Consider the following 14,194-nt stretch of genomic DNA (forward strand, 5'->3'; position numbering starts at 1 on the left):
TGGAGTGAGGTCAGAAGACCCACAGTTACTCTCAGCTCACACTCAATCCTAGCTTACTGTGTAATCCAAGTTACTGTGGGCCAGCCACTTGATTTCTCTGAGGATCTGTATCCTTATCAGGAGCAAACAGAGTTAGTTATTCCCAAGATACCTTCCTTATAGGATTGTTATGAGGGTTAGTGGCAACGTATGCAGCAGCACTTCATGAGCTGGAAAACACCGCTATGCTGATACGTAGTAAGAGTAGAGGTATGTTCTATTATGTGCCTACAATTGTACTTAGCACATAATAGGTGCTTGATAAATTATGCTTATTATTTCTAGGATATTAAGATATAGCTTAATATAAGCGTATACATTGTTTGGTTCTATACTGGATGGCTGATTCAGAATTTGGGGCTATGGCCAAATAGTATACTTTTGTCTTTCTCTGATCTAATAACAAGATATTAGGGACAACTAAGGTGCTACCTTTTTACATTCACAGATTAATTTCATCCATTAAAAAACAGATGACAAAATTAATTACACATTGTGCAATGAGGGATCCCAAATTGGCTTTAGAAAACACAGTATGCTGTAAATGAAAACAGTCTCTGAAGGGAAGCTCACTCCTAGGAGACTTGCTTAATAGAATGTTTATCGCCTGCATGTCTTTAGCAAAGAGGTGTCTGGAATTCCCATCTGGGATTTATTAGTCTAAATATTCAGGTGGTCCAGTGCCGGATGTTAGTTCTTAACTTAAAGGAAACAAAGTTTCCAATCAGAGGATGGTGAGATTGCTGCTCTTTTACAGTGGGCAGCCGCTGCTGGTGTCTTGCTTGCCCTGGAAATGCCATCAACTGAAATGGAATTTTGTTCAATCCATCTTATTAATAGTTCCTAAAGCAATTGTGGTGGGTTTGATAGGTGGCTAGTAAGGTTGCCTCTGTAAAGATAAGCACAATCCATTAATTAAGTCTGGAGTCCACTGGACTTCTACCGGGGATGTTTGCATTTGCTCGGCACTCTGTTTATAAGGATGTCGAAGGAAGTGCGTCCATTCTGTGCATGTTGTAAAACAGAAGGTTTGCAGCTGTCAGATTTATTTCTTTCTTGGCTCCTTTTCTGACAGAACTTTTGTAAACTTGATAGGTTTATAGATTGTCGAAAATTACTAACCTCGGTTCTGCAGATGCCATGCAAATTTTCTTGTCTTGTTTTCTTTCTTTGAAGATAGCAGATATTTATGTACATAGTTTCTTGTAAGGTACTTTTTGGGGAAGAGGAGATTAAGATTATTCTTATATGCTATCATAATTCAGTATTATGAAATTATTAAATGATTATTTTATTAGTTATATAGTGCTTTGAAAGTGTCCAGCATGCATTGTATGCTCTAGAAAGGAGAACAAACAAATGCAAGGTATAATCTTGTGTTTTAAATAGCTTATGGAGCTGCCTCAGAAGACAACTAACATCAAGATTATCAACTTTAAGTATAGCACAAGTTCACTGTAGAAGTATAGGTCCACTGTGGGTTTCAGTAGGCTTTTAAGAGGAGTTGGGACCTGAGTATGGCTTTGGGTAGGGTAAAAAGCGGATATAACAGCTGAAAAAATAGACCAGCAGCAGCTGCCCCCGCTGTGTGACCACACAGGGTGTCATGATTCATCATAAGGTTTGTCTCAAGTAATTTCCAGTTAATGAAAACAAGTGTCAAAAATTTCTGAATGATTCCTTTTCAAACCACTCATATCTACGTGTGTGTGGGCGCACATTCATGATTTTGCCTCAAGTAGCATCATTCACACTCACTTGCATTGCCATTGCTTTCTTTGAGAGTGAGAAGTTGGTACTTCAGCTGGTGTATTAGTCTGTTTTGTATTGCCAAAAAGAAGAACCCGGGTAATTTATAAAGAAAAGAAGTTTATTTGGCTCCTGATTCTGCAGGCTATGCAAGCATGGCACCAGCATCTGCTCAGTTTCTGTTGAGGCCTCAGGAAGTTTTTCCTCATGGCAGAGGTGAAGAAGGAGCAGATGTGTCACACAGAGAGGAAGCAAGAGAGAGGGGAGGAGATACCAGGCTCTTTTAAAAAACCAGCTCTCGCATGAACTAATAGAGCAAGAACTCACTCATTACCATGGGGAGGGCACCAAGCCATTCATTAAGGATCCACCCCCATGACCCAAACACCTCTTATCAGGCCCCACCTCCATCACATTTCAACATGAGGCTTGGAAGGGACAAACATCCACACTGTAATAGCTGGCATCCTGGGAATGGGGCCTCACCCACAGCCTGTCCTATTGGTGTTGCCTTCATGGGTGCAAGGACTGAGGCAGCCAATTCTTGTGTGGCAGGTATGAATTAACATATTTCGAGCCTCAGTGAGCATTTGAATTTTCAACCCACGGTCTTGTTTAAGGGAAACTAGCTTAAAATCTGTTAGGCAATGCTAACTAGAGATGATGGCTTTACTGACTGCTGCAGGAATGGAGAGAAAAAAAGGCCAATCCAGGAAACATTTTGATGTGAGATTAGAAATAAGGGGAGACAGAGCAGCATAAGTCAAAGATAATTGTAAGGTTTGTAGCCCCCAGTGCCTAAGTGAGAAAAATTTATAAAGAAATGTAATATTAAGTACGGTTAATATTAAGGCTCCATCTGTGCCTTCAGGGATACCCCTAGATAGGGCGAGCCTAAGGAACCACTCAAGCAGACAGGTCCTAATGGCAGCTGGAAACATGTAGGCTAGAGCAGAGCCTTCCAAATGTTCTTGGCTCATGCACCCTTAGTGGTCTCAGTAATTTAGTGGTCTCAGTAATTCTTTTCATGCCATTTCTAGGACAAAAGAAATACTTAGCAGTTTCATTTGTTAAGTACTTAGTTCCAAACAACTTAGTATTTCTGTATTGATAACTTTGTAGTTGTACAAAATAATACATATATATTGAAATATTTAAAAATAATGTTTTTATGTTACTCTTCATTTCTTAATGGAATGTATGTACCTGTTGGGCATTGCATATATTGGTCAGGGTCTAATGACAATATAAAGTACACAGTAATTTAAAGGAAAGTTTAAAATAAAGAAGTATTAGCTAGGAAAACAATATGACAGTTCCTTAAAAAATGAAAAATAGAATTACCATATGATTTAGCAATTTTACTTCTGGGTATATACTCAAAAGAATTGAAAAGGCATCTCAAAGAGATATTTGTAAACCAAAACCCAAAAGGTGGTAGCAATCCAGGTATCCATCTACAGAAGAATGTATAAACAAAATGTGTTATACACATACAATGGAATATCACCCAGCCTTAAAAAGGAAGGAAAGTCTGACCTGCTACCATGTGGATGAATCTTGAGGATGTTAAGTGAGATAAGCCATCACAAAAAGACAAATACTCTTTAATTCCACTGAATGTAAGTTACCTGGAGTAGTCAAATTTATAGAGACAAAAAGTAGAATGGTGGTTGCCAGGGGCTGACAGGAGCAGAGAATGGCGAATTAGTCTTCAGTGGGTACAGAGTTTCAGTTTTGCAAGATGAAAAAAGTTCTAGAGATAGATAGTGGTGATGATTGTACAACAGTGTGAATGTACTTAATTCTCCTGAACTGTATATTTAAAATTATTAAGATGGTAAATTTTATACTATATGTATTTTGCCACAATTTTTAAAAAATACAAAAGAAAACTGTTAAGAAAAAGAGAAATAGTTCACTATAATGGGGACTAGCTAATAGGAAGTAAAGAGAACTTTAAATAACAGAGGAATAGCAGATATAAGGAGCAGCCCCTACCCGTGGGCCGTGGGTCTGATAGAGCACCCAAACACATGCTTCTCTCTGCTCCAGACCTTGCTGGAGAGGTCATGGCCTGCTGTGGCTCCTGGGCTGGCAGAGAAGTCACTGGGGTGCTGTGCTGGCAGAACTCGCTAGAAATCTACCCTCTAAGATGCTGAGGAAAGCTATTCATGTGGAGGTCTTTCATTGGATGCACTCTGCTGCAAAATCAACCGAGAGGGATGCCAGTGGAAGCTGCTGGAGGCTGGGAGGTGCTGACCATCATGTTCAGCAGGAGCCAGTTGCTGAAGAAGGTGTGGATACTCTAGGAGCCATGCGTGTTTGCAGCAGCCTGCAGAAAGAGTGTACCAGAACCAGGAAGGAAAACTGCTTCTTTCTGTAATGTCTCTACAGTACTCTCCACTGATGAAGCTTAGAATGGTACCAGCTAACAAAAGAAAAAATATGTAAAGGTCCCTTCTATGTCTTCACATAGTGAGTAATGAAGGGTGAATTTCGAGCTGTGAGGCAGTAAACTTATTACAGTTCCTCAAACTTAGAAATTGGGTTGAATCCCAATACCCTAATTTCCTGTTCCACATCACATTTCAACTAATACTTGCCTTTTATCACAGCAACCACCAACAACCTAGCTTTGCAAAGAAATGACATCATCAAAAGGAAAATAACACAATATGTTAAACTGTGAATTCGCTTGAAATAGTCATTCATGCAAGCATCTGAGAAATGTTGTGTATTGCTTTGTTTCCCTCAAAGACAAAATATCCTGCACACCTCTGTGAATTTGCTGTAGTGCCCTGAGGTACACTGGCACATAATTTGGGGACCTCAGAACTAAAATCATGTCTTTTTCAGCAACTCTTGACTGCATCACTGTAACATATGAGATTGTAAGATGCCAATTTGGTTAAGACTACGAGTAATATGTAAAGTGAAAATTGTATGGGGTCAGTATTATTTTAAAAATCCTCTTAGGAAGTTACCAGGTTGGAGGCTGATATACCATCTCCTATTAAGTATAAGACTTACTCCCACTGTTTCCTTAGCATTGAAACAGGTTGCTATTTCTTTAAGACCAGATACTAGAGTTAGCATGTCTTTGAGGCATTTTGCCATGAAACAATACATTGCCTTAAACACAACATTCATTATCAGTGTGTGAGATGCTCACAGTGTAAAAGTCCATGCAGAGACTAGAGGGAGAGAGGGAACAGCAAATTCCCAGCTCCTTCTCATGCTTACTCTGCAGCATATAATCATTAGGGGGAATGGTAGCCAATGTACCCATTTAGATCATTTCTTTCTATCTGATATGGGCTGATTATATATCATGGAAATTGAGAAAATTAAACGGCATATGATGGGGCTTTGCTGAGTTCAGTAGTAAAATGTCTGTTGAAACAGACTTCAGATTGAAAAGGTTGGTGAATTTTAGATCTCCTGTTTGTACTAGGAAATTTATGGACTTAATATCATCTTTTTTAGGTAGGCTAGCATATTGTTCAGGTGAGCAGTTTCTCAGAAAACGCATTCATTTTCATGATGCCTACAACTTTGTGAATCATAACTAGTACATATTTCTGCAGCTCTTCTTTAAGGAGAGGCTGAGTACCTTAAATTTTGTAACCTGACCTATTCAAGAGGAGAAACTTCTGATGCATGCCTTTCACTGCTACCTGCAAAAATAACCTCCCATTTTCCCTGAAGCCCTGTTTGGATAAGTTCTGCTTCAGTTCACATTTTCACCACCTGCTGAGTTTTTCTGTTGAGTGTCAGCCTTGGCTACTCTCAACTGCAAGCCTATGTCAGCCTTTTCTGTCTCCTAAGCAGTCATCAGTTGGCACAATTGTTAATAGATTCTACCCATGTCAGAAACTCAATGCCAAAATCAAATTATGGCAACTAGAAGTGGGTTAGACTTTCAGATAGATCTCAGACCAGGAGTCTGTGGTCCAGATTCCACAAATGGAGTACTACATTTGTCTTCTTTGTGCATTTCACATTTCAAATTTTGTTCAGAAACTTGAATAAAGCTCTTAACTGCTCAAATACAGTCAAGTAGGGCCCGTTACTCAACCTGTCTTGGCATTGTTTTCTGCCCCCTTGGAGTGAGCACACTGAGGAGAAAGATTATCACTGGGTGTCTTGAGCAGAGCTGCTTGCTTCTGAATGCTCACGATAATCAATAGCAGATGTGTGGCAAGCACTGGAAAGTTGCATAACTGTCTCACACTGAATTCAGCTACATCAGCCAGGCGATGTGAGGGGTCTCCACTAGGTTGTTGAAAATAAAATTTAGTTAAAAACCTATGTTTATCTCATCACAAAATTATTTCCTTGCTGTAAGGAGTAAAGGCAGTGGTTAGAGTGGAAATAATTTGACAATTACTGCCCTTAGACTTGAATTTTAGTTTAGTATACACAGGAACTTTCTAACGGTTAGGATGGAAATGGAGTTGTTTTTTCAAGGAGGCTGTCTCTGGTAGTAAAGTTTGTCAAGGCAATTCTGGATGAATGTCTGTTGCCGGTGATGTGATAGGAGATTGCTTCACCAGCCAGGTAGAGGATTAAACAATCTCTGGCCGGGCACGGAATCTCACGCTTGTAATCCCAGCACTTTGGGAGGCTGAGGTGGGTGGATCACCTGAGGTCAGGAGTTCAAGACCAGCCTGGCCAACATGGTGAAACCTTGTCTCTACTAAAAATACAAAATTAGCCAGGCAGGGTGGCACATGCCTGTAATCTCAGCTACTCAGGAGATTGAGACAGGAGAATTGCTTGAACCTGGGAGGCAGAGGTTGCAGTGAGCTGAGATTGCACCACTGCACTCTAGACTAGGCAACAAAAGCAAAACTCCATCTCAAAAAAAAAAAAAAAAAAAAGAATAGACAACATCTAAGGTTTCTTTCAAGCCTGAGTTCCACACTGTGATTTTTGATCCCTTTTTCTTTCTGCTGCTTTTCTGAAGGAAGGCTGAGGATGCCTTGGTCAGATGTGATGTCGTGCTGTCCTGGCCACCTCAGCCCCGCCTTTCCTCTTCTTCCTGGTGAATCCCTTCTGTGGCCCCTCTCATGCTGTTTCCATGTTGACCCCATTCACCTGAGCACAGGAAAGAAATTCAGCCCTTTTGTTTTCCTTTTCCATTGCTAGACCACACACATTAAATTGCCACACCTATCTGGAATATTTACAGAGCCAGCATTTAGGGCCTCCATATAGACACTCTTAAACAATCTGGGACAATCTGGCCTTAATCATGATTATATTTGGAAAAGTGAAGAGGGGAACCTCATGATTTTCAGTGTTCCATCATGTTCTTTACTCATTTCATCATTATAACAACCCTGTTAAATAAGTGACGTCATTCTTATTGTACAGATGTGCAAACAAAAGCACAGAGAGGTTAAATGACTTTGCCTATTTTTAGAGGAAAAATGAAGAAATAATGAATAGGAAGAAAACCCATCTTAATGCAAATGAGGCACAGCCAGTGCTTGCTCCGCTGATGCGGGTGTCAGTAATCAGGGCCAGGTCTCCCAAATTGAGTCTGGTGTTCTTTTCCTTGCTCCTGGCAGCCCATATCCGATGAGGCTTACTGAACTTTTAATTAAGGTCCTTACTGAACTTTTGATTTAAAAAAAAGATTCATAGTTTCAGGCAGCTGAATAAATAGAAGCTATTGAATTTATAGCATATTTAAAGCATTGAATATCAGGAATTGAATGGCTTCAGTTTAAGGCTGTGATCAAATCATTTGAACAGAGAGATTTGACGATGGTTCAACGCTAGAACCATGGCCAGCCATAAACTCTATGGGGACCTCCCAATATTAGCAATCTTTGAGTTACTCCTCTGCAAAATAAGGGACTTGGATTTTATAGGAACAGTTTAATACAGTGAGAAGTCTGGATATAGGAGACAGGAGGCTTAGATTGCATTCATTGTGGTCTAAAGAACATTATTACTTAGTTTTGTGACCTTGAGCAAATCATGTAACCTCCATTTCTTTAATTACATATCTGTAAAATGAGTATGATGACCCAAGGGGGCTAATTTGGGAGTCTAAATAAAACCTAATACAAGACATTATTGCTAAGTACATCCAGCCCTCCATATCTGTGCGTTCCATATTCATAGATTTGGCATCTGTGGATTCAATCAACGGCAGATCAATAATATTCTGAGGGAAAAAAAATTCCACTAAGTTCCAAAAAGCCAAACTTGAATTTGCCGCTACTATGTTGAATTTACGTGAATGAAGTGATATGTAGCCATTGTATTAGGAATTATAAGCAATCTAGAGATAATTTAAAGCATATGGGATGATATATGTAAGTTATATGCAAATACTTCACCATTTTATATGAGACGAGCATCTTTGGATTTTGGTATCCTCAAGGGTCTTGGAACCAATCTCCCACAGATGCTGAGGAATGACTGTGTTATAAAAGAAGGACCGTGGGTCATAAATTGTTCAGATAATATTTTCTGACCTGATTTGGAGAGTATGCTTGTGTTTTATCATCTGCTAAAAGCTTTTTAACAAGGAAGATTTCTTAGAAGAGAAATACACCTAGAAAGCCTAGGAAACAAGCACATCCCAGATGTATTATTGTCTCTCTGTGTGTGCTCATCTCCGATGTCAGCAATTCTTCCCATTCTCTCAGAATTAGGCACTCACATCCAGAGCATTAGTGAAGGTGTAGAATTTATGGGAGAAGTCACTGGGCAGACTGAGGAGAGGGATTACCCATAACTTCAAACTCCCAGGACCTGGCCACCAGTGGCTTTCTCCTTCCCTCATCTCCACACTCATCCTCAGCATCTTCCTCTCACATGGTTCTGCCCCAGCCCACATCAGCCTCCCCAGTCTTATCCCAGTGCAGATGGTCCCTGACTTACAATTTTTTAACTCTATGTGTATTTGTGTGTGTGTGTGTGTGTGTGTGTAGAGGGGTCTCACTCTGTGTGTGTGTGTGTGTGTGTGTGTGTAGAGAGAGGGGTCTCACTCTGTTGCCCAGGATGGAATTCATTGTATGATCATAGCTCACTGTAGCCTTGAACTCCTGGGCAAGAGTGATCCTCCTGCCTCAGTCTCCCAAGTGGCTAGGACTACAGGCATGCACCACCATACACGGTTAACCTTTTAAAAATTTTTTTGTAGAGTTAGGGTCTCTCTATGTTGTCCAAGCTGGTCTCAAACTTCTGGCCACAAACAATCCTTGCACCTCAGCCTCCCAAAGTGCTGGGATTAAATTCATGAGCCAGTGTGCCCAGCCTTACTCTATTTGTATTGTACTAAAAGTGATACACATTCAGTAGAAACTATACTTTGAACACCCATACAACCATTCTGCTTTTTTTGCTTTCAGTGCAGTGTTAAAAAGTTACCTGAGATAGTCAACATTTTATTATAAAATAGGCTTTGTACTAGATAATTTAGCCTAACTGTAGGCTAATGTAAGTGTTCCGAACACATTTTAGGTGGGCTAGGCTAAGCTATGGTGTTGAGTATGTTAGGTGTATTAAATATATTTTCAACTTATGATGGTTTTATCCTGATGTAGCCCCATCGCTAAGTTGAGGAGCATCTGTACTCAGCACTTAAGGCCACTTGAGGCACAGAGCTTGACCTTCTGCAAAGGTGTATAAATCCACTGTCATTTTAGCATCCCCTTTTTCAATTCTAGTATATACAATTTTCTTTTTTCTTTTTTTTTCTTTCTTTTCTTTTTCTTTTTTTTTTTTTTTTTTTTTTTTTTGAGATGGTGTCTCACTCTGTTGCCCAGGCTAGAGTGCAGTGGCACGATCTCAGCTTGCTGCAACCTCCACCTCCTGGGTTCAAGCGATTCTTCTGCCTCAGCCTCACAAGTAGCTGGGATTACAGGAGCCTGCCACTGTGCCCAGTTAATTTTTGTATTTTTAGTAGAGATGAGATTTCACTGTCTTGGCAAGGCTGGTCTCGAACTCCTGACCTTGTGATCCACCTGCCTCGGCCTCCCAAAGTGCTAGGATTACAGGGGTGAGCCACTGCACCCGGCCATAAATACCATTTTCTTAAGGCTAAGAGAGCCAAATAACCTGGGCCAGGGAGAGGCCATGGAGAGATACCCACTTAGGCTTACTTGTGTTATGGAAGGGTAAATGTAAATGTGTCTGAGGATAATAGGAAGAACTCAAAGCCTACAGGCCTAACCAGGTGAGACCAAGACACAGATCTCTCCCGCATATGGGGAAATAGGAGTGACAGCCAACTTTTTATATAGATCACGGAAGCCTTCGAAGGCTTTCAAGGGTGTAGACAAAAATGATACAAGAGAAGTTGAAGAAGGTCTCAAAGTCAAATTGAAGGAAGCAGATTCAGCCTCAGCAGGATAGAAAAAAAAATGACCACTTTTGGTGACCTGAAGTTTTTGCGAACTAGAGGCTATAGGTCCATAACTAGCTTACAGAGGTGCTTCATATTTTTCACTGCAGAGAACATATAACATTCTTGAATGTGAGTGGAATATTTGATACCTCCTAATTAAAAGGTACCTTGTCTTCCCAGTTCTGCCGGCTGGCCTTCTAATTTGTGTGAGTCTGAAAACTCACTGATCTCCCCTTTTCTTAACAGACATCTGGGGAGCTGTGAGCAAAAGGCCTAAAAGTCAGGCCTTTAAAAAAAACTCTTTTAACAGCTTTATTTAAGGCATAATTTGGAAAGAGATTTTTCTGCTGCCCTGTGATAAAGTTCAGTCGAGAGTTGGTGTTAATAAACCTTCCTTAGAACCAAGGTGACTTGGAAAGTTGAGTTCTTTAGGTCTGTGGTCAAATTAACAAAATTATGTCAATAAGCCCCAGGTGAGTAGGGTCAATTTACATATGACACACACAAATATTTGATTATACCTCAATGAATGAATAAACCTTCAGAATCTTAGCTACCATTTTCATTCTTCCATCTTGACACAAAAGGTGGGAGTTCCATTATTAGACACTTGTAGGAGTTCAACACAGTATTTAAATTTAAGTACAGTTTGTTATTAAATGAGAAGTGTTGCTAACTTAGTTGCAATTTTGTATCAGGCGGGCGGTAATAGTTTGTTGGTATGACTTCCATACATGTTGCCATGTGAAGGATGTTGGGGTGTTTCTTAAACATACAAGAATCAACAAGTCCCACCTACAGGAGATAACAAATCATTATGATGTACTGGACCATTATTCACTGGGGCTAAGAAGTAAATTATCCCCTTTTGAATAAAAGCACGGCAAAATCAAGATGACCTAGTACATATCTGAGAGCAGCAGAAGGCCAAGGGGAGCCCTAGAGAATCAGCTGCCCTTTGTCACCATGTTGCAGGGTAGGGGTATGGGGCAATGCAGCCTGCCCAGAGCAGATGGCTTTGAGGTTATACGGGAGACTGAGGAATGTACTTATTCACATAAAGCCTTTTAAAATAAGCTGAGCATTCATTGCTCTTGAGCTGAAACAGAACATTCTTCCCCAAGGTGACTGCTTGCTTGCATTTAAATACAAAAGAAGTTTCTCTCCAGGCTTCCTGAGGCCGATGGTGAATGTTCAAAGATCAACGAAGCTAACATGAATCTAAAATGAATTATAAGGCTGACGTGGGAGCGCTTGAACTATTCATTCAGCAGTTGTAAAACAAGTAGCACATTAAAGGACATGTATTTTAACATATCTTATGTGGTTTGTCCCCAGTTGGACTTGCAAAATGACATTTAATAAATATTTCTTGTAAGGGTACTTTCTAAAAGAAGAGAGTGAAAGTAATTCTGCTGTAGGCAGATTGGGCCTGAAATTTGGGTTGTCTGGATTTGCATAATCATCACCTTGAAAAGGTGTTGCTTTACCCCAATTATAGATCAGTGGAAGCTCTCTTGTGTAGCACACAGCCCTGGTGAGATCCCTTAAGATCTCTTGTGGACTATCTGTGGACATCTGGGTTGCAGTGAGGAAGGGCAAGGATAGATGGTATAGGGAGAGAGGGGCAGAATGTTGACTTGGGCAGGACAGGAAAAGCCACTTGTGACTGGTGAGGGAGCATTTCTTTGGGTTCAGAATCATCCTCATCTCAGTCTATCTCCCCATAAGTCTGAGATTACTGAGTGCAAGGTATACATATCAGCAGCTCCTGACTCAGGATGTGTGGCAGAGGGGACCATGAAGTTAACTGTGACTTTCGGAAGGGTGCAGTCTGTTACCCTTTCGGTGGCGAGGTCAGTTTCCGGGAGGCTCTGCAACACTGATATTTTCCAGATGTTTCTCCTCTTCTCCCTTCTCTGGCTGGCTATATCTTCCTCCCTTCATCCTGCTCTTTCAGTGAAATTGAGATAACATGTTAGAATCTTAGGCATGTTAGAATCTCTCAGCAGTAGGATGTGATTTAATATCTAGACCTCTTACATTAATATTTATAATAGCCTTCACTGCTTGTGAATAGCATAAGCACTCTTTTCTGTTCAAAGTCAATACTGAAATAAAACCCAAGAGTATCTTTTATAAAAATTTACTTTTAATGGTGCAATGGTAATAATCTATGTAGTCCTTATGGTTTTCAAATCCCTTTGTGCTTATATTACCTTATTTAATACAGACATAAATCTGTGAAGTAAGTAATAGTATTTTTATCTTCATTTTACAAATGAGGAACTGGAGGCTCAGAGAGGTTAATTTGCATAAGGTCATACAAATGATAAATGGCAGAACTGGATTTAAGTTCAGACTCATTAAATCCATGTCTTTTGTATGTTCTTTTCACTAAATTTGCCATAGTGTTTCTATTGATTTTTGCCTATATAAAATCGGAAACAAAGAAAAAGAAACGAACTGGAAAATAAATTTGTCAAAAGTATATTTTTTTCTCATAATTTCCAAGCGGATCTTTCAGATATGTTATTTGAGGACTTTTTGCCTCAGACTGGCGATAAAACAAGTGTTCTACAAAATACCTCCATAAGACAGGCCTATCAGTGGCAGCTCTTGTCCCCGCTTTGCAGAAGGGAAAACCAAGGCTCCACAGAGCTAAGGGGACTTCCTCTCAGCCAATTTGTAGGGGCCTGTGGGCCAGACCCGGGGGCAGAATTGAGATCTGTTGTGAAGGCTGTCCGGCTTCTTTATTCTATCAGCATTTCAAATCCTGAAAACCTCCCCTTTGGCATTTTGAAGGAATTCATCCCCAGTTTTTGCTGGTAGCCGGGAGGGAACCGTGCTCTCCCCCTGAGGAAGGCCCTTTGGAGTAACTGCAGCAGTGAGTGCCCGGTCTGTGCTTGGAGTAACAGTGCTCGCCCGGGGCTATACTGAATGAGTAAGCAGCCCCGTCTGCTTTTACTGTGCAAAGGTAAGGGTGGAGGCCGCTCCACTTTCTTCAAAAGGCCCCGCTCTGGGACTTGTGAAATTGTGCTCTCTTAAGCTGGTCCTTGCAACCCCATGGACGATATCCATGCGACTTTCCTACAAAAATAACATACCAAAGCCGCTTTAAAATCCGTAATTTTTGGGGTGCAAGACTCCAAGACAAAGTCAAATGGGCATCAAAAAATGTAATCCAAAAGTACAGAGGCATTGGTTCTACCCTATATGCATTTACTATTTATGTAAAACTACAGTGTGCTCTGAGATGAGACTTTTTTTTCTTTTTATACCTTTTTTTCCGCCCGTCTGGTGCGTTTGCCGACGGCTCTTCTCGGCCCTGTGTCTCGGGAGAGTCGGCTGCCGTCTGGGCCTGCGCCCCACCTGCGTGCGCCCGGGCCGAGCCAGCCCCGCCAGGTCGCCTCCGCCCCGCTGCCGGCCCGAGCGCGCGGCTCCGGGGGCGGACTCCCGCCGCCCAGCTGACACGCGATTCGTCACTCTTGCAGAACTTTCCCCCTGAAAATCCCTGCACCAGAACCCGCTCTCCCGCCCCGGGGAGGTTTTGATTTTAGTGGCTTTCTTCCTTTTATTTTCCGTCGTGTGCGGATTTCGCTGCAGAGCGAACTTGCGGCTTGTCCGAGTACATGTGAGCGGTAATCGCCCCTGCAGCTGGTTATCCTGACACTATGCACTCCGAAGCAGAAGAATCCAAGGAAGGTAGGATTCTGGTTTCTCCTGGGGGCCGGCCAAGTTCTGCGGAGGAATTTGGAGGAAGGCAGTGGTAGAAGCGGATGGGAGTTTTAAAGTGAGCGGTGGGCACTTTGTCCGCTTGCCCTGCGCCTTCGAAGCCAAGTCGGAGCTGGATAAGCGGAGCCCGGGTCTCATCTTGGGCTCCCTTCTCCCCCCGCAGCCATTCAGAGGGGAGGGGAGGAAAAGTCGGACCTAGTTCAGCCAGCCCACTAAGTCTGCTTTTTAGCTTTCTCTGGAAACGAAAGAGCCCCACTTGGACTCCAAGAATGCAAAATGTGCTTGGAAAAGGGCTGC

General features: G+C 41.5%; 1 protein-coding gene and 1 long non-coding RNA gene across 8 annotated transcripts in view; one reads left to right on the forward strand and one right to left on the reverse strand.

Moving 5' to 3' along the window:
* The window catches only part of TNFAIP8 (TNF alpha induced protein 8), a 183,902-nt gene that overhangs the window by 78,969 nt on the left and 90,739 nt on the right, over positions 1-14,194 (forward strand). The window contains exon 1 of one of the 7 annotated variants that reach the window (XM_001152429.8): positions 13,439-13,867. The exons of the other annotated variants lie outside the window; for them this stretch is intronic. Within the exon in view, the coding sequence (XP_001152429.1) occupies positions 13,837-13,867 (31 nt within the window). The 5' untranslated portion in view covers positions 13,439-13,836. Of the gene's footprint in view, positions 1-13,438; positions 13,868-14,194 lie in introns of those variants that run through there. 7 annotated transcript variants of the gene reach the window in all.
* LOC104006532 (uncharacterized) lies at positions 6,187-13,530 on the reverse strand. The gene is made up of 3 exons (XR_680281.5): positions 13,444-13,530; positions 12,004-12,115; positions 6,187-6,891 (listed from the first exon to the last, which is right to left on the reverse strand). It is a non-coding gene; the product is annotated as an uncharacterized LOC104006532 (long non-coding RNA).

Source organism: Pan troglodytes, chromosome 4, assembly GCF_028858775.2.
Source record: "Pan troglodytes isolate AG18354 chromosome 4, NHGRI_mPanTro3-v2.0_pri, whole genome shotgun sequence".
NCBI classification, from domain to species: Eukaryota; Metazoa; Chordata; class Mammalia; order Primates; family Hominidae; genus Pan; species Pan troglodytes.